Here is a 22797-nt window from a genome sequence, read left to right as displayed (position 1 = left end):
GAAATCTACAAAGGAAACCAAATATGGATTATATAAAAATAGTCTGCCAAAGTCGAAAAATTTTCTGCAAATTTTATTTCGTGGTGTTTATTATTATTTTGATAGAAAGATAGGAATATGCGTATCAAAATTCAAATTGCAACTGATGTATAAAATACATGGTTCAGATAATTTCCAAAAAAAAAGTTACCAAATTTTGTAGTAAAAAGATCCTTTTGCAAAAAAAAACCTCTATTCTGTGATTCGATTTTCCCGATACGTGGGAGCGCTGTTTGGCCAATATTTACGCTAAAAGATACGGGTTACTTGAGACAGTTACTTGCCGCAATACTCTCTGTAATTGTATCTGGGCCGAGAGGTATTTAATTTACTGTAAACCACGCCCTTGCTTTTTCGTACATAGTCAGATTCATTTGACGTAATAAATGCTACAAAATTTATTGAGCTCCTGGATGGACGTCGCAGTCCGAATCGTGGAGCATGAAAGTGAAAATAAAAGTCAATATCTTCTACATTAAATAATATACAAAATCTCACAGCCTTCTGAAAGGACAACGATGGAGCATTATGATGAAAGGAGAAAGCACATCACCATACGCGCCTTATCGCAAACAACAATTTAGTGTAGACATTTTAAGTTTATTACAAAACAAAGATGTCTTCTTCTGGCGACAATATCTATAAATATATAAATGTAAATAATAAGCAATGATAAATGCATCATCGCATATATGAAAACGTGTCTTTATTAACTATATCGGATAAATATGGTATAAAATTGTAGCGTTTATTTATTTTTATTCTGAATTGATATTAACTTTTTAAATCATATTTGTTCGACACTAATGCAATGAACAAAATATTTTCCCTACGGCGGCATAGGTGATAGAGCATCCATGGTTTTATCCAAAAACTGGCACAATTAATTGTAATTTTTTCAATGTACGTTTGATCCAAAACAAAGCCCAATGGGTTGGAGAACGGGTAAAAAATAATATTCGCTGTAAAAAGGTCTCTTGATATAACTTCCATTCCGTAGAGGCTCATATATTTCGGTTCGAAGGTTATACGAATGAACTTGTTCGGATGTAAATAAGCTGAAAAAATCAGGCCTATTCACATTATGGTGAATAACAAATGTTGAACTAGTGTAATTTGTAGAAATCAAATAAATATAGATTTGTACCTCAAACCGAGTGTGCAAACAATTCTGTATGAAATGAGTTAAGTACAGATTTTTTTAAATTAAAACAACGTTTTTATTATGTCGTATTCTTATTTGTCCGGTGGTTATTTATCCAGTACAAATCTTGCAATCGATTGTTAACTAACTTCTCGACTAGCTAGAAATTTGAAACTTTTAGAATATATCAGAACACGATGCCAATGCATTCTTTTAATACTTTTAGCCATCTTTAAGTAGAATTGAATTCATTTTCAGTTAATTCTGTTTTGTATGAAAAGTTATTTCGGAAGAAATGCGTAATCCAATCCACTATTATTGGGTGCTAGGGGTCTGGGGTCCTAGCAACTAAATTATTAATATATACGTGCGTTACTATGGAAATCAATATGAAATGTCAAAATGACATTTAAGTATTATTTCTATCAAGTACAAATTTTTTTGATCGTTGAAGCTAGTCAAGTCAAGTTTATATGATTCAACAGAAAATTTAAAAACGTTGTATATGAAAAGTTCTTTTTATCTTTTAATTATTTCAGATTCAATTCACATTATGAGTAGGTATATTCGTAATAAAAACCTGTTTATAAACCCAAACGTGCAAAAGTATCTAGTATGCAAGACGTGTTATTTTTGGATATACTATACACTAGCTCTAAGTATCAGGTACATGAATACTGCCCTGCTAAGTAAGAAGACAATATTTTTGGTTTTCGCAAAATGAGAACCGAAGTTTTAAACTAAATTTTCTCAAATATTGTGTAAAATTATTGGATTGTTTTGACATAATTTCTAAATATACACTATTTAGAAATTATGGCAAAACAATCCAATAATTTTACATTATAATAATATTAGGGAAACGGCAGTCTAAAACTTGGGATCTCATTACATACATCATAACATTATTTCTTACGTTTATACGTTATTCAACTAGGTCGTTTTCCTGGCATATATAAATTTTGAAACATTTTTAAGCGTATGGGTGCGAAAAGCTTCTTTTGCCTTTCAGAAGGCTTAAAGGGATAAAAAATATTTCTTGGAAACGTTGCCTGGCTTAGTCGATGTGAGAATTTATCGGAAAGGTAGACAGGCACTCGTAAAGAAGGCGATGCTCATTGGCTCAAGAGATGGCCACGTACTTAAAGAAATATAAAGGGGAGAATGAATATTATAAAGATCATTATAAATATTCAAACTACATAGAATGTGCAAAGGAAAGGGGCGTTTGGGAAATTTTGGCAAATTTAATATTGGTTAATATACGAGGGTTGATTATTTACAATATTATTTTTATCGTAACATAAGGTGGTTTTTACAAGCTGTTCCGTATAGAAGATAACTTTTTTTGGTAGGACATTAGGGGGAAGTCGAATTTTATTAGAGAACTACAGTAACGTAATGCTAAATTTGCAATTTAATGCATTTTACTGGTAATGAGAAGCCTTTTGCTAGTAGCGTGGATGCCTGAGGCTCTGATTAATTGTCTTCTACGGTAAAAAAATCCATAAATTCCAAATCTCACATACCAGTCAATTTTGTTATACTTTCGGTAATATATTTCGATAATAGATTTTGGTGTAATCCAATAGTTTTATTACTGATGTTAACTGTTTCGAAGCCCCCTTTTAAAATTTTCTGACGAATCGATTGCGTCATTTTCGTCAATAAAAATCATCGCTGTGTCTGAGAGGCGTAACTCCCACCTGGTGATAGACACAATAGTAGATCTCCCAGGCGTCCAACTCTCAAGAAACTCCAGATTTATGTGTAATATGCATTGGTGATGATGAAATTCCTCCCTTTTATTTTAGTGCGGAGAAATTTAAATTACTAAGCATAGTATTGAGATCTGTGCTTTTAATGAAACTTTCTGTTATCCATAAAGCTGATGACAATTATTGTATTAGTATGGATTATGACTTCACCGATATCTCACTAGTAATAACTATTTCCTATTGATGACTGTAGCTTTTCTGTGTGGTCATGCTAGGATAAAATTACCCCTTACGCCCTATAATAATTCCCCTAAAATGTAGACTTTGCAAATGCATAGAGCCAGTGCCCAGTAACAGCATACCAAAAATCAATAGTCATTAGAATACATCTTGTTATATCTTTAAAAATTTCAGACGATTTTTAGTCGTTCACGTATATCTCACTATCGGCTGAAAATATCAAAAAAACATTTCAAATAAAGTTGAAGAAAATTGAAAAAAAGAGCACAATATTTTATTATATCTACAACGGTTACTAAACTGATATTTTAAGACAGATCATCTCGCTGATCGCGAGAACGATAATTCTTTCAATGACATTCACTCAGATACAGGGAATAAAGGGCCTACCCCAAGTGCACAAGGACAAGGAGACCACAAGCAAGCAAAAAAACTAATATGAATGAATTAATTTCATCTTTAACATTTCTTTGATAGCGTATCTGAAAAAATAGCTATCAATAATAAAAGAAACCGATAGTTTCAATTATCGTATCGACAAAAAAATCATAGTATAACCAAAGTGTGACCTTTTTCGGGCCATCCACTGCCCGACGATCACAACGAATGAATTCGCGAGGAAAATTACATGGAGAGGATATCGACCTCATGATTTTTTTCTTCGCATTCTCAGGAAAATACTCATTCAGTATGCCATTGCCAGACTATTTCCCATTAATTTATAATATTTCAGTCTTGTAACTACTTTGAAAAGGGTGTAAGTACTTTTATTTAAGGGAATTTTGTTTCATTATAATACATCATTTAACTCTCGTTTCAAACATTTCTCGAGAATTTCCATTGTAGACTAAAAACGTTTCGTATAAAAAACGATATACATGACATTTTTTATACGAAATTAATTTAATATTGAAAACATAATGGAATGGGTAGATAACTTTTATCATACTTACTTAAATGGAACGTCTGTGATTTTAAACCACCGTACGTAGTGTAAAAGACGGAACCGAATGAAAAAATCGGCTTTAGTGGAAAACCCGAAAACCTAAATTCCGAAGGCCAAAGTCCTGAAGGCCGAAAACTCTTTAACGAATCCCGATTGACCACGCTGACTTGATATCAACCAAGGCTAACTTTGAGGTATTTGAAAAATTTGCTGGGTCATATGGATGACGGAATAATTCAGATCCTTCCTTAGATTCATCACTTTCAACTCCTGGCGGACACTTCATGTCACTAAAGATAAAAGATGTCAAAGCAAGTCAAGAATTTTTTTTTGTTTACTAAACTCTTATATAAGTATTTAGATAAAGTGGATCTATTCCACCACCATCACATTCCTGGCAGTGTACTTTAAAGCTACCACCCATAAAGACGGCTGGTCGGTGCAACTCAAAGCAATGACCGGTACGTGAGCATAACCACACGTAGCCCATATAGATTGTGTGCTACCTGGGTATGGATATACATGAAGTGGGGTAACGCGGGAGTACCACTATAGAAGTAATAAGGCAAGGTACAGTATGTACGGAGGTAAGAGGAATGTGGATATGTATAGGGTGCGGCGACCGGCGATGAGGTATAGGAATGACCAATTGTGCGTATGCAGTATGCGTACTGGCGACTTTGACTCGCAGCCCGAGACGCATACAATGTGTTGCTAGCAGCACCAGATGTTTTTTTTTTTTCAAACTAAAAAGTCGCATTCCACCAATGTGCGGAGCTCCATTTGGCAACGTGTGTTTTGTGAATAACGATAACGTCACATCAACGTGTTCGACTCTTTGCAGACGAAACGAGTTTAGATGTGAGAACCGGCTTATTTTTAATATTAACGATACACCTCAGTGCTTGTTATGCGATTTTCCTAGGTTCTATCCACATTCAGAATAAATATTATTCTAATTCTTCTTGGTCGTACACTCATGGCTGAGGATCGTGACCACTTTTTAATTTTGCCACCCTTTGAGCGACCAAGACTTTCCATCCATCTCGATCTTCCGCTTATCTCAGGGCAGAATGAATGGTGCCCCCAGTCAGCTCTTTCACTTGGTCGCTCCAGCGCGCAGGCGCTTTTCCTCTACTTCGCCTTCCCTAGATGCCACTCAAAACCACAAGTCTCTCCAGGTTGTCCGGTCCACGCCAGACAATATGTCAAAAAAACGGCAGAATTTGTCTCAGACAATATATTGTTGAAATCCGTTCCTTTATCTGCAGTCTCTGGATGATTGACTGGTTCGTCCTGTGTTTCGTCCAAGAAATACGAAACATTCGGTGCCAACACCACATTTCAAAGGCATCGATTTCCTTCCGCTCCTTTCTTCTAATAACAGTTAAGTACATTCAATATATATATGATAATCCCGACAATATATATAATGGAACCCGCAATATTCTACGGAGCACTTACTTACTCGTAATAAAACGATATGAATATAATAATATATTCAGACGGGCGTAAGTGTATGAAACACAAAGAGTATTTTCAAATTTGTTGCTTAGGCGACTTTGGCAGTGGGCCAAATTCAATTGTTCTCGGTTAGAGATATATGTCATTTCTGCTCAATAAATTCCCAGGGCAATAAAACACGATCTCTTTGTGCTGCGGATTTTTAGTAACAGCCATTACTCCATCAATTGTTTCGTCTGCGGAGACAATGTGTGGGTAATTTAACCTGTTTTAATATTACAGCGCCATTGTTTCTTCCGTTTTTCAATTCAAAAAGATAAACCCTTTTGCGACAGGACATTTCTGTTTTACAATAATAATTATTATGTTGGTATTAGACAATGGCGAAGAGTGACTTTTGGTTGTAGGTATGCTATGTGGGTCATAGTACATAGATAGGTATTTGTCAACGTAGAATTAAATAAATAAATGGTATAAGTTCGATTTTACAATTAATTAAATTAAATCCAGAACAACAGAATCATCGGAAATAAAATTGTAATTTTATTTTTTTATATATATTTCAGATTAAATATAATTTAATGGTGTAGATTTTTCATTTAAAATATCTAATTTTTATTTATTTTTATGAATACTAATAATTAAATGCCTTTTGACTCTAGTGCAATTTGCCGATTTGATATGTTAATTTTCCGGTAGATGTCACGATAATCATTTTTTTTTTATATACTTCTAAATAACCATGCCCTTGCTTTGTTGTACAAGGTGGAACGATAATCAATTAAAAACATAATAAATGGACGAATAATACAGCCTTTGATTGCATAATTATGTTTTTATTAAGGTAGGCTCTAAATAGTCTAAATAAACACCTAGCAAGGAGTCTTCGCAAATGAAGTTAAATAAGATCAATTTATATAATTTCATAATTTTTTATCACCACTCTAAAATATATATAAACTTTTGACATTTATATTTGTGGGATCGAATTGTTAGGTCACTAGTGAAATACGTGTAGATACTTGATATCTTTTTATTTGGGTCGATTATATTATATATTATAAGATGCTAATTTATCAACGTATGAGTTGCAATACAGGACAACTTTGCAAGAATTGAAAGAAAAAGAAAGAAAAGAAAGTGTGCGTGTTGCCTGTGCCAAGGTTGGCAGAGGATTGCTTGAACCAGTGACGACACATATTTAAATTTTAATTTATTAAATTTGCTACAACTTTATATTATTTTTATCTACACTGGTGGAATTGGGAAAAGATTCTGGATATCCGTCATAAATAATGCACAATAAACTTTGTCAGTCATAATTATTTGTTTTCATTGAACTAAGAATACAAATTGTATATGGTGCAATAAAATACGGTAAAATTAAATTAAGCCCTGCCTAAACCAAACGTAAATAAACCACACAGGGCTTATTAGGTCATTATTTTTAGTTCAATGAAAACAAATACGTATGACTGACAAAGTTTACTTATACACTATTTATGTCGGATTTTAACAACCCGATGACGTATTTATTATGATCATTGATTTACATTTAAAATATTAATCTTAATAAACTACTCAGAGAACTAAACTACTACTACGAGATCATACTCGTACCTATAGATGCAGGATATATGGACCACCCCTACTCGATAGCCTGGGAATAAATCAGTAAAAGTTTTTACACCCGCTGCCTACCATATATTACTCTAAAAATCAAGATTCTCCGAAATACGTTTTTTTAGAATTATTCTCATTAATTACCTACACAATGTGTTAGGTAAAATATAAAAAAGTAAACGGATTTGTACAAAGTTAACATGTCTGCTTAAGTGCCTCATGAATATAATAAAAGATAAACACGGCTGGTAAAAAAAACTCTAGCTAGTAAACGTTTATATTATTTTTGTGCCCAAAAACCAGAATTTAATCTAGGCCGCCTCGCAACCAAGGGCATATCACAAAAGGGTTAGGGCACTTTGCCCGTCGAGCTGATAACTTATTTAAGATATTCGCTTTCGCTGAAGCCGAGCTTTTGAGAAACTTCCGTCGAAAGCTCGTTCATAATTGGGCCGGCGCATAAAATAACCAGAGCTTTTGAACATAGCCATTGGCCTGATCACACACGCTGCGAGTCATGGCCTCTCAAAGGTTGGGGTGCACTGAAACTACTCCGGCTCCTGTGGGAGGTTAAAGCTATTAATTTGGAGTGAATAGATTTCCCAACGTAATGAGTGAGTTATTATAAATGATCGTAAAACCAACCTTCGCATCGTATTGTTTGGGTCAGTTTTATGTATAGCCCAACCAAATAGGCATATGCTATTACAGTCTGTTTTTGTATGAATATAATAGAATGCAACTACCTACTAACCACACATTTTAATTGAATTAATTTTAGTATTTTAACATAATATGCATATTACACAATATATTATATTTAACACCTTCAGTCTTTTTACGTCATATCTATTTTGTCACTATTTATAGCTGCTCTAGACAGAGGTGGAGGGAGCCCTTAAACAAATATTTAATATTCTTGAGCGATCTTTTCTGGCAGGGTTTCGAAATGTCGCATGATTTAGCTAAAATATGCCATCTTAAATACTAATTTTTATTTCTCTAATTATTTGTATGTGTTTTCACCTCTTGTCTTTCCAGCTGAAACGGATGATAACCCACAATTCAAAAGCTTCAAGTTCTCTGACGGTTTTTTTTTCTGCGAATGTCCCACGCATTCACTCCAATCGAACCATAGGCCCACGCCTTACATACTGTACTACAATTATCCCTCTATCGCTGTTATTAAGAACAATATTATAATTTGAAAGCACACTATTGACATGAGTCTGTTCAATAACAATATATAACCCATTTATATCAGATTTTAGATTATAGTTAGATTTGTTTGTTTATTTGCTAATTAAACGTGTAAATCACGTGTAGTTTTCGTACATATCATTCGGTTCAATGTCGTGACGATAACAGAATATAATAATATCCCCTCGTCAATAACCCCCTGTTAAAAAACAGTGTAAAATCCACAGTTATTTTAGTTCAGGAGGTATTAGTCCTAAAACTGTCCTGGTGTCAATCGGCGGTAATAAATCGTTTTATTCCCTAAATCAGACATTAGATCTACAAAAAACGTTGTTAAACTCATAAATCTCATTTTGGTCAAAAAAAAATTACTTTTAATACCTACATTTTTATAGTATAAGATGTACCCACGAGAGATGTAATCATTTAAAAAATAGATACAAAAAACCTTGTTATTCGCTCCCATGTAACGGATATCGTTGTATATTATAACTAGACACCATTGTGACGTTGTACCCAGAGTTGAGTTGTATTATAATATATTTGAGAGATTGATACAGAGCTGCGGAAAAGTATCGAATTTCATAGATAAGTTGATTTTTAATATGCGAAATAACTAAATTTATTAAACATTATATTTTAATGAAAAAATATAATCTTTCGTATGTAAATAAATCGAAGTAAAATGTCAGATAATCAGCAACGATGGCCTTTACGCTTGAAATGCGTAAATAATGCATAATTATATATTATGACATGGTGAAACATTTGAGAAGCACTGCGAAAATGTAATTACATATTTAGCAAACATCGCTTAATAATGTATCAAAGGTACTGACACCGCACCATTTATACAATTTTAATAGTTTAATCTTACTCGGTGTCAAACATTAAAAAAACTTTCACCATCCAATGGAATTGGTTAAACAACTTGCCTAGAGTGCCTACCTGTTTACTCTTTCACATAGATTTTTTGTAAAAGCTATATATTTTATTAATCCCGTTGGCAGCAAAACTTTAGAATATTTACATTATTAAAATTTAGTACAATAAGTTTTTTCACAATTTATCAGTGAGATTTTTTAAATAATTTGTAGTTTTAATGTAACTTTTTTTAAATGTAAAAACATATTTTTTTTAGAAAATAATAATAAATGTTCAAGATGAAACTCTGTTTCTTTATATTAAATCGACTTTCACATGACCACATTTTATATTCATTCTTGTGTTTTAATACATAAATAATCAGTAAAAACTACTAAATTTCATATTTCATATACTGCGGCCGGTTAATGCAGTCCCTAGAGATTTAAACATTTTTAGCGATGCGTTATGTATTCTGTTTTTTAAATTCTATTTTATTGTATAATTTGTATTTTTTTTTAATTATTGTATTTTTTTCTATAAAATTATTTCTTGTTTAGTTTTTTTTCTCTACCTTATTTTTTCTCTAGTTGATTTACTTGTACTTTTTATTCTAAATGTAATGTTGTGAACGTCTTGAATTAATAATTTATTATGTGCTCAATGTGTCTTTTTTAAATAAATAAATAAATTTACAGCAGAACTACACTTAAACTAATATTATTTAAATACTTTCATGGTTTTTGATAGCATTTAATATTATTCATACTGGAAGAAATAAGGACTATCTATTTATTATATGACATTTTAAAATTATTCAAGTAATAGAAATACACATTTTATTTTTATTTTAATCTTTATTTAGAGATCTTTACAAAAAATCTATTTACATAAAAAATCAGGTGATTGCAAAATAAAAAAATACACACATTATAAAATACTTTGAGAAAAAAATGAGATGAAAACGAAAACGAAAAATGGAATACCCACAAAAATACAGAAATTTTTTGACATGATTTTATAATAAATATATATATATATATTGTAAATACTATATAATTATTGTAATTTAATATAATATATTTTTGAGACTTTTGAAATAATATACCTAATAATATAAATGGGTTATTAATTTTATAATTTGAAAATTTTTGTCTTTAATGTAATAGTATAATATTATATATTTACAAGAAATATTTATTCTAAAGTGAGGTTTCCAGTCGATTGATGATATGATGACGTACGATTAAGAAGTCTTTTTTAGTTTCGTTATGTTATTTAATAATATCCAAGTCCATTGTATCCATGATCATATCCAACACCATGTCCTGAATAACCAATTCTGTTGGAGTAGCTGATTGCTGGAGCATGGGCACCATATCCTCCATAATATCCACCATGTCCTCCTGGAAAACAAAAAAGATATGATAAACAAATAGGCTTAGCTCCCGAATATACGTAAAAATCTTAATATTTAGCCGTTATGTGGCATCTGGGCTTTTAAAGACGTGAAAACGTGTTGAATAGTTAAATAAATATATTTTTGACTAGTTTCATCAATTCATTGTGAACTGAATAAATAAAACATTATTTTTTGAAGGTCTCTATCGACCTTTTCACGGTATTGATTTACAATGCCTTCAAGTAAATCCAACAGTCGAGTGATCACCTACCGTGAAACAAATATTGAGTGAACTGTGAATAATGGCTTTTTTTTAAATAATAATGCAGTGTCACGCAATATGCTATAATATACCTTTTTTCCAATAAACATTGTAACAAAAAACTAAAAATATTATACAATCATAATAACGTGACTATAGATAACTATTGTACTGTGTTCATTCTTATACAATGACCTTGGTTTTTTTTATAAATGAGTGCCAATAAGAAAAACAAAATACTTCATTCATTCATGATTTGTTTTATTTTTTATGTGCAGTGAACCGGTGAATAGTTATTTAACTAAGCGTGGATTTGTTTGGATTATGTATTTTTTTAATGATTGCTTAACAAACGATTAAAATTTATAACTCGCTAATACTAATAAATTTTCATAATATTGTCAACTGAAAAGAGTTAACTGTTCTTTTTTAGGCATTCATGGTTGAATAATTAATCTTATTAGTAATAAGATTAATTATTCAACCATGAATGCCTAAAAAAGAACAGTTAACTCTTTTCAGTTGACAATATTATGAAAATTAATTAATTAACCATATTGTATAATGTACTACAATATTTTTGTAAATGTGCGCTAACAAGGTAACCCTCGTACAATTTGGTTTCGTAACGAGTCGGGTTATAATGTTGTGGGTCCCGCCGATTTCGAATTCAAGGTCTGTAAAATTTACATGTTATTTTTAAATGTGTTTGGACCCAGAGTATGGACACAATAGGTCGAACAAGTGGCTAACATTTATTTCTTGTAATATCAAAATCTGTTAATACAACCTCCATTTAGGATTGAAAATAGTGAAGTAGTAGTATTGTATAAAAATCACTTATATTATATCAATATTCAACATCATATTATTGTAATCTATTAGCTAAAAATAATATCGGTATATTACGAATTATGTGTTACCAAAAATATTGTCAATTTCAAAGACACCATTAGTTAAACATTTACGACCTCTGTAAGTTTGGTCTTACATAGCGTAATGTATCGACAGCTGTGGATCTATTCTCTACACAAGGTGGCTATCGATAGTAGTTTATTATATTTATTTATTGAGAAAAAATAAGATTTAAAAAGTATGCTTGTCCGCGGGATTTTTTTCTAAAAAAACTAAATCGATACCAACATCAAAATAAACATAATTACAAGATAAAAATAACATTTTATATACAAAGTTTTTAAATTTTCTGTTGAATCATATAAACTTGACTTGACTAGCTTAAACGATCAAAAAAATTTGTACTTGATAGAAATACTGGATAAATATAGAATACTGAAATGTCATTTTGACATTTTATATTGATTTCCATAGTAACGCACGTATATATTAATAATTTGTTTCTAGGACCCCAGATCCCTAGCAACCAATAATAGTGTTTTACTTTTAACGGATTTTTTTGATTTAACGGACAAAACAGAATTAACTAAACATGAATTCAATTCTACTTAAAGATGGCTAAAAGTATTAAAAATGCATTGACATCGTGTTCTGATATATTCTAAAAGTTGCAAATGTCTAACTAGTCGGGAAGTTAGTTAAAAATCAATTGCAAGATTTGTACTGGATAAACGACCACCGGACAAATAAGAATACGACATAATAAAATGTTGTAAAATACCATCGAAGTATCGGTCAAAAAGTATCAATAGTTTTTTGACGACTCTACGTTCACACTTTTTCACACCAATATCGGCCATAAAGTAATATAATATGTCACGTGATAAAATAAGTGATCAAATTGAGAATAAACTGATACCGTGTGGTGATAATCTGATAATATAATAATATTATATATGTTATTCGTGTATTTAATCTATATTTATAAGAACAGTATGTACTATCATTAATTATAAACCATTAAAAATCTAAAATAACAAGTTTAAACTTTTGATAAAACGCCTACGGTTCAGTCTAAACATTGCCGAATTAATTTATGATAATATGAAATAAAATATACAAGCAAAATACACAAACCATAGAGTGTTATTATTATCTTTGATAATATACGATTCCTAAATAACCAAGTGAGCAAACAATGATTATTTTGAATAGACAAGAGAGTTGGGAATATCTCATTAAATACTGCAAAGCTGGCAACAATATTGTGTTCGAAGCGATTGTCCAATCAGAGGCGCCCGTTTTAGTGCGAATGCAAACGTCAATGTCGAAATATGAACAAATTTACAATGCATATTATTATTGAAGGGATGTTTTAAACGTCCCTTATAATAATTGAACCCATATAGTTTCAGATATGGTGAATTTTATTTTACTTCGTCAGCGTATCTGTCTGGAATATTTTGACCACGGAAAATTCATCGCTAAATAAAAACAAAGTTCATTCACTTATAGTGTACCTACATATATTATCACCATTTCTTTATTTATATGGCTACCATCTTACATTATTCAAATCTGTCTAAACCGTTATTCGTGGTGAGAACTTGGTCTACGAACTACCAATTATTATTATTTTTTAAATATTGTAATTATTCAATTCATATAGATAGTCTTAATTTAATTTGATATTCTAAATCCTTATATAATTTTTATATTTACTGGATATATTCATAATATTATATTATAATTAATATGTATCCCTCGTATGGTGATAGGTTATTAAAGAAAAAACGAAATATCTGTAATGAAAGCAATCTAGCAAAACTTCACACGATCGATTTCGTATGTATCACTTTTATTTATTATTGACGATATGTCCTTTAATCCAGGATTCTTTTATCAGCAACAACGAGTCTATGTGTTTCTCAAACTACATGAATATTAACTATCATTTTTTATATTTTTTATATTAATAATACTAACTTAGATTCTTAGAAGACGTCAGTATCTTTCGATTTTTTTTTGTTTCAAAGTAGGTACTTGGTTAAATTTTGTTAACGTTTTTAAATTTAAATTACGTAATAGTTAGTTAGTAAATTAGTTACTGCTAACTTTACTCGTCTGCCCTTGTTGTCTAAATATGTAAGGCGCTGGCTTTCTACCTGGAAGCTCAGGGTTCGATTGACAAGAAGGTCACAATGTATATGCAATTTTTTCAAAGGCTGAAAGTTTACATGATTGTTTCACTATACTACTGTCATTTATTTGATCTCAAGTTCTGATTTAATGATAAAAAAGAATATACAATATAATAATATAACTAAGTGTGTATTTTATTTATGTAAAATACTTTTATATTGTAATTGAAATTGTAATAATTATCTTATATGAATATCGGGAAAGTTAATTAAGAACGTCATAAATTTAAATATGAAATTTCAAATATTTTTATTGTGTTTTTAATAAAATTGCGTGACATAAAAATGCAATTTGTATTTTAATGAAAGGTATATTTTACAATAAATTACCTACCTACATAGTTTTTAAAAAATGTCTGCTAAACTTAGGGGCATATATTTTTATCTTGCCAATGTATCTAAATGGCTATTGTCAAACTGTTATTACGATAGCTATCTGTTTAAATGGTACGGTCGTATTAGTAGGCTGTATAGTGGCAATTTTGAGACGCATAATAATAATTATATTTGGTTAAATAGTGTTTTGAAACAATGGTTTTTGGTGACTTTACCTGTATACGCAAGGTCATTGGTTCAATGTTTTTTTAATTAAAATAATAATTGCTTACAACGCACATAAAACACACTTGACATACTTATGTATATTTATGTTTTTAAAAGTTAAATACTGTTTAGGCTCTTAAACTTTTATAAACGAGGAATGGTTGTTAGTCATTTACCTAATTGAGTTCTTTAATCGTATACACTTCACAAAAATGTATATAATTACTTTCAGTACAAATAACAATGGTTAAATACAATTTTCGCTCATGTTATGCGTGTCGTCCCTTGTATAGTGGAAAATAAATTTATTAACTCATACAGCGCTGACAACACGGCTGCTGTGTTGGCATTAGATGGCCATTAGATACTATTATCATGATGATTAAATGTGGTAATTAAATAGTAAATAACTGGTCCTGAGTGAATGAGTTAACAGACTTTTTTTTACTTGGAATGGTTGTTACACATTTGCCCAATTGGATTCATCCACTTTATCAAACATGTGATAGTTACGTAAGTCTAAAATCACTATTTATTACAAAAGCCACCAGAAGATTGATTTTTTGACAACTGTATATGTGAATTCTTACATAATATGTTTCTGTGTGGAATTTAGTAAATTTGTGGTGTTGATTCGTCACATGCTTTTTTCGTGTATGCGTATAACATGCATTACATTATTTAATTTGGCATATTCAGCTGATTTTTTATTTTGAAAACACCTCAGAGAAATAATATATAAGCCTCTAAAAAATCATACGATACCCAGCGAGATTAGAACTCGCGTCCCTTGTCGCTCAAGTTCATGTGCTCTGTTCGCTACGGTCTGTGTGTCCTATCTAATTGCAACGAAGTTAGCTAGTGATTTTTATATATCTAACTGAAGCGCTTTCTATTGAATTTTGTAGAATAAAAAAAATATTTAAATTTTAAATCTTTAAGACGTATCGCATCTTTATTTTTCACACACAGAGTTCACATATTCATTTACATATATAAATATTGTCGAATATTTTAGCAGTTTTATGCTTTTATTAATCACTAATAGTATAAATAACGTGAAAAATTATTCAAACATAATTTTTGTCTTCACTCTTACCAGGAACAAAAAAATATCATACGAACTCACACAAATGCTAACAGGGCACAAAGTACAGAGAGCCTATTTAAAAATAATTAAATTGAGGGAAGATGACTGCTATCCATGTCATCAACGACTGCCCAATACTATAAAAGGAGCGATGGTCACTCAAAAATATGTGTAGGCAACATAATCACCAATGTAGCCTCACGAAATACTAAACAACAAAACAACACAAGAGCATTATACAGAATATTTAATTCTTGCTTTCAAGAAAATAATAACATAAATGGAGGTAAGTATATAATAAACTGCATATAAAACTGTGATTGAGAAAATTTTCACCCTAAATGCGAATATGAGAATGACTCAGTGTAATTAATTCCCTCAACTACCTTGTACAAAACGCAAGGGCATGATTAAAAAAAAAACTCTAAAAGTAGGTATGCATTACATAGTCAAAAATTTATCATATATTTACCATAACCGCCAAGACCACCACCATATCCTCCAAGTCCACTGTATCCACCATATCCTCCATATCCTCCATATCCGCCATATCCGCCATATCCTCCATAGCCTTCGAGTCCGCCATATCCATGACTGCCATATCCAAGTCCGCCATAACCTCCATGAGTGGTGGCGTAGCTTACTTTTGATACGGCAACGGGAGATACAATTCCATGTTCTGGTAATAAAAATAAAAATATATTATTATCAACAAAAAAAGTGTTAAACAATGTGGTTGATTTGTAAGTACATCTTCAAAATTTCAAAATGTTCAATTATTCATTTTAATGCCTAATCCAGACAAATATAATATATAGTTATATAATATATTCGTGAACAAATAAACATTATATTAAAACATTTAAAATTTTCTTATACAAATGTGCATGATTTATTATAATTATTATTTCGCCGCAAATGGAAAACATTGCTCATTTACAGCTGATGTTCTTGGTCTGGACGAGGCATATTTATTATTTTTCAAATCAATTAACAATATATTTAATAAACATTTTTTTTTATTTAATATGTATTTAATAATGTAACATTATTTATTGAATACCTCAGGGAAATATATAACTACTACAAAAAATCTTTCTGAAAAAATATAACTTCCAGCGGTATACAGCTATGTGTGCTCTACCAACTAACCTATGTGTGTCCTATCTTATTGCGACGAAATTAACTAGTAGTTGTTACCATTCTCTCCGAAGCACTTTTTCTAAAATGCGCTATTTTTTGGGAGTCGGCTTTTCTATTTTAAATCAAAGTATTAAATATTTCGTTAATTACTGTCAGGAACGGTGTCAGGATCTTTCCAAATTTTAGTTATAACATAGTCACTTGTAGGTGCTAATAGTTTAATAAACTTTTTTTATTCAACGAATAATTCACAATATTTAAAAAAAAGTTACTATCTGTATTGAACATACATATTTTGAAAACACCTCAGGAATATATATAACAGATTGAAAATAACCATTGACTAATAAACTGACTTCACAAAAATACTGACAAAATTGTTTAATAGAACAATTAATGAAAATTGTATTCACATTTCCTTCATCGTATTATTATCAATTCTAGTGTATATTATAATATAACACAAATATGCACGAATACTGACGATTATTTGAGGCACCGTTTACCTATTATAAAATATTCATATATTTTATTCATACATCTGTAATAAGTATTCATTCAATAAACTATGAGAAACCAACTGTAATATTAATTATTGAACTATTATCGTTAAAATTTGTTTGGACCAATCTATTTGAATCATTATTAGGTTATTATTTATTACATTAAAAAAAATATTGTTTTAGTATGTGTCTATTTATATTAAAATAGTTGCAATTAAATACATAGTTATTTATTAGACAGTTAATTGTGTTTTGTTTTGACATCTTACAACGTCTGAGAATGGGAAACAATCAATACGATATCGCCACTATGCATAGTGATTGTTTTATGACGTAAAGTTGTCATTAATTAATTGTATATTATTTTATTCTAAGCGTAGTTTTTATGCAATTAATCCATTATCATTTGTTTTACAATTGCAATTGTCTAAAGTGTTTAATTTTATTGTAAAAACTTTTATTAAATACACAGTGGTTTTCAAAAGATATAATATTATTATTATTATTAAATATTATTAAAATTATATTATTATTAAAAGATAGATATTATATTATATAATATTTTTAAGTCTTTTTAGTGACATACTTTTTTTAAGCATCTGGGTAAATAATGATTCCCAATTTATACCCATTTTTTACATTATTTACACCCACGGTGGCCGCGCGGCTTAAGCGTTGGACTATCACGCCGTATGTCCCAGGTTCAAATCCTGGGTCTGGCAAGTACACATATTGTTTTTCAATTTGTGTGTGAGTCAGCGTATGGAACTAATAGGTTGAGCAAGTGGCTGATATCCATTTCTCGTAAAAAACAAAATCTGTTAATACAAACCTCTACTCTCTGGAGGCCCATATGATCCTATTAGGATCGGACATGGTCGGAAAAAAAATTATATTAGTTAAAAATATATATTATTTTGATTTATTTCGATAACTATTACCGTGTTTTAGCGTCATGAGACTCCCATAAAACCTGAATAATACATAAATTATATCAATAAACGTTTAAATTGTATGTCCATCAAGACGTAACCTCGGTCTATAATAAGTATTAATAATTACTATCCATATGCTTGTGAACCTAATTATATTTCAAATAAGTAATATTTATGCTTTTATGCCATCGGTAACACCAATTACCTGGCAATAACTATGTTTAATCAAATCGGTTTGGTGGACGTTGTTATATAATATGTTTTTAAAATAGGGTACACTCATTTCAATCGATGTACTGTATTATAATTAAAAATAATTGTTAACACTTATTTTCTCTGCTGTTTATGTCATATTGTGAACGCTTTGAATTTTTTATTTGTCACGTTCACTATATTTTATGTAAAATAAATAAATTTTAATTTTAATTGTTATTTTTTCCAAACGAAAAATATTCCGACCTTTGATAATACCTGAGCTTGCATTTTTCTTATGAATGGTTAAAGTGATCAGCGTAGAGCTGTGAGAACTAGTAAACACAACAATGACATATATCTTATATTATGTTTCATTAACCGATTAAAAGAGAAAAACTTTACAAGGCAATGTGTTTTCGTGACTAACACCTCGTAAGTTGTACTGTGACCGTGTAATTGATACGTGAATGACTATTTGATTTTTGATATATTATTATCTAACTATTTTTTGTATAATATAGTTCAATTATATACATTATGAAAATATATTTACTTAAAAAAACCTCACAATTATATAAAAAATTCAGCTACTGACCCAAGTGTTTTTTTACGAATAACTTTTATTTGACATATTTCAAATTCTTCCAGGAAATGCATAGGAATAATATTTGTCATTCAAATCAAAGTATTAACTTGCACTTACTAATCAATTTAAATTGGTTTTTATTTAAAAACGAATATATACAAAATTGATGTATTATTTTTATTATAAAATCGTTATTAATGAAATAAAAAAAAAATTTATTTCAACAAAATAAAAAGAAAACAGTGATTTTCCATATATAATAATTTGTATGATGCAAAACCATAATGTAATGACTACAATACTTTAAGAAAATTCAAAGATTCAGTGATAGATTGTAAGTAATTCATGATAAAATATAAAATGAGTTGTCATTTGATATTAGCCACATATAGATATTGTTTATAACAATTAATAATGACCCCTTTTATAAATTATACAGACTGATAATATTTTTGTATTGTTAATATCAATGATAATGGTGAACACGAGATTTCACTGATATGACAAAATAACAGTCGTTAATTTTTAGATTTATAAAAATAATCCTTCAATAAATAAAACTATACGAGACACATACACCTATACAAATTAAAAATAATATTTTGTAGATAAAATTATAAAATTCATGTAGTAGGTACCAAAATTGTGAAATTTTTGGTGAATTTAAATATATTTTTATATAATTAGTTATTTATTGCGTGGTTTTGACCAATATTTAATTTTATTACCAGAAAGACTGTATTATAATAATATAAAAATAACTTGTTATTTAATTTAATATATTATCACATATAATATAAACAGCTTTCTGATGATAAATAATACGTCATAATAATAATATATTTTTCCGCGTACTGTGGATAAATATAATATGATAACTTATAAGAAAGTCCTAATCAGATTACAATTAAGAATTACATATTATATTATAAAAACATTAACAAGAACTTACCATAACCTCCAAGTCCTCCGAGTCCCCCGTACCCCAATCCTCCATATCCTAATCCTCCATAGTCGCCCAGACCACCATAACCTAATCCTCCATAGCCTAAGCCGACTAATCCTCTCTTCTCTGTCTTCTTAGCAGCTTCCTCACATGCTGCCATGCAGACCAGAGACAAAACACAGACGGCCTGGTCAAAGAGATTAATAACATTATTTCAATTAATAAATTATATGCTTATAATAAGTAATCTTTGGATGATAGTTTGTTCTTATATTGCTTAAATAATTATATCTAAACTCTTATCTAAATTAATTTCGTACGTTTTTTTTAATGGATGAAATGAAGATTTATTAGTTTTTATTTGATCAAAATGGTAATCCAACTATTATTCAAATATGTCTAGGTTTCACATTCTAGAGTATCAGTGTAATAAATTGTAGCCAATAAAAATCGCTACCCTTGTGTGAATGACTGTGAGAAAATGCAATCAATTTAATACATTTAATCAGTAAAGGCGCGAAATTTATTAGTTTTATTGAAATAAAGTTTTTAAATATTTTTATATGTTCGCTTACCATTGTTGTTAAATTTTAAAATATATTGAATCAATGACCTGAATAACAATCTTACAAAAATAAATTTATCATTAAAATTCTCATATTGATATATATTAAACATAACTAAATTGATTACTAGAAAAAAATAGACTAAAAATAAATAAATAATATTGTTATATTATTAACTAGAATATAATACTCTGTGTATTCATGTAGCTATTATTAATATATTGCTACAAGAAAGATCTACGTGCAGCCGCTCTAACATGGCAATAGGCGTGCTTGCCACATTATGTTCTGATTCAAAACGTGACTAATAATGAATTATGTTATAAAATTTAGCATTATTTTATAAGAATTAATATTATCATTTGTAAATTATTGATTTTCTCAATTTAGGAATAGCGTATTTATAATTTATAATAATTAAAATATACATTAAAATATATAAAATTACATAATTGTCGCTTTTTCGCTGGCAAAATTCACATCTTGAACGTTGAGTAAGTGGATAATATCAATTTCTCGTAAAAAAATCAATAATCTGCTAATACAACCTACATTTTTTGGAGAGCTATATGATCATATTAGTATAGAACATGGTTTAAAATAAATATTCTTATCTATTTTTGATAGATTGATGTAAGTTTTGTGGAAGATAATTTATGTATGAGCAATTGTTTTATTTTAATCTAAATTTAAATGTTATATAAAACACCTTCACTATTCCACCTATAAATTAATATATGTATACTCATAAATGCGTTTTATCTGAAGCTTTTTAAAACAATATTGATACACTTAATAGAAGCACTGATTTTTTTTTTATATTGGTAAGTAGAAAAAACAATATATCTCACCAAAACTCTCATGGTGACTGATTGTTTGATTGTTAACTCAACACTTGAATACCACACAATGGACTGATGCTTTGTCAGTAATCCTCAGAACCTTATATACTTGAAGCTGCACTATACCATTAGATAAGTGGCCAATCAGGCGGCCGGAATTATTTGCAGAGACGTTTGACCTACAGGTGGTGAAGCCTGATTTTTCCTTCCCCACCCTAGAGCAAAAGAACGGCAAGGAAAAACATTGACTCTTTGTTTTGTAATGCTATCACAGTTAACGTTCAACGTAGACGTAGTAAATGTAGGTAGGTACGTGTAAAGATAAATGCGTTTTTTTAATCAAAATAGTTTTTTTTATTATTTCAGTTGTATATAATCAAAACTAGAAATATTCATAATTAAATATATGAGTTTAATAATGAAAAACGCCACATAAATTTGTATTAATTCTTTACGGTTTAACTATCAATTCTTGATAGAAATTCATTGTTTTAATTAAAATAAAACTCAATATTTAGTACTAGTTCCACTTAGTTAAATATTTTTACAATATTTTATGATTAACAACGTACTTCTGCCAAGTGTAACTGGTTAGCTTAAATGTTAATAAATAAATGTCTCTCATATTGTATTTTAAAATTACAATAATTGGTCCGTTTGTATCATTTATATTATTGCAATTAGTATAAGAAAAATAAAACTAGATATATCGACATTTATTTGTATTATTTTAAATAATTGGTTTTTATAAGTTGTTAACTTTTTAAATATTTTTGTATGATTTTGGCGGTTTAAAAGGGCATATTATTTGGTGAGATTTTAACCTTGAAATCATTTTTTATGTTGTCTTAAAAAATAGCAAAGCGTAGGCTCGAGTGATGTTGTTTTGATTAAAGCGGAAAATTTTGTACGGTGTGAAATATTCAAATTACATTTAATTTTATATAAATGTGAACAAGTCTGAACATACGTCAAGTTTCAAAGAAATGATTATGCACGTGTATTTTTGTGTAGCAACAAAATTTTATAAATCGTTATATAATTGGCTAGCGATTGTTAGACTGGAGATCATTATATAATTGACTATATAAAGATCAATATATATATATATATATTGATCTTACTTAACAATTAAGCACCTACATTTTTCAATATTAAAATATCTGTATCTAGGTAGATAATAATATGTAAATAATTACAAGATTAGTTTAAATTAATTAAAAGAACTTTTTATATACCACGTTTTTAAATTCTGTTGAATCATATAAAGTTGACAATTCTATGTATTAATAAATACTTTTTTTAAATTTTTTTGATGAATTATCCCATCAACTTGAAAGAAAATGATCAAATGCGTAATAAAGAGAGCAATTATAAGAAATTTTCAAATATTTATTAATTGAATAATATATATGAGATTTTTAAAACTTGTACTTGATTTATGAAGTAAAAAACAAACAAACAAAAGACAAGAAAGCGAGTTAATTCGT

The 22797-nt window shown here is 29.4% G+C and overlaps 1 protein-coding gene across 1 annotated transcript; it reads right to left on the bottom strand.

Moving 5' to 3' along the window:
* Positions 1–10498: 10498 nt before the first annotated feature.
* On the bottom strand, positions 10499–21328 carry LOC147070938 (uncharacterized). Its single transcript, XM_085949265.1, has 4 exons — positions 21317–21328; positions 19906–20086; positions 16064–16270; positions 10499–10644 (listed from the first exon to the last, which is right to left on the bottom strand). The coding sequence occupies exons 1-4, from the start codon at positions 21326–21328 to the stop codon at positions 10517–10519; spliced, it is 528 nt and encodes a 175-aa protein (XP_085805391.1). The 3' UTR covers positions 10499–10516.
* Between the last annotated feature and the right edge of the window lie 1469 nt (positions 21329–22797).

The sequence above is a fragment of the Rhyacophila brunnea genome, unplaced genomic scaffold (genome assembly GCF_057557595.1).
Source record: "Rhyacophila brunnea isolate RB1 unplaced genomic scaffold, BYU_Rbru_1.0 scaffold_21, whole genome shotgun sequence".
Lineage (NCBI taxonomy): Eukaryota > Metazoa > Arthropoda > Insecta > Trichoptera > Rhyacophilidae > Rhyacophila > Rhyacophila brunnea.
The sequence above is the reverse complement of the archived record's forward strand: the minus strand, read 5'-3'. Positions and strand labels throughout refer to the sequence as shown.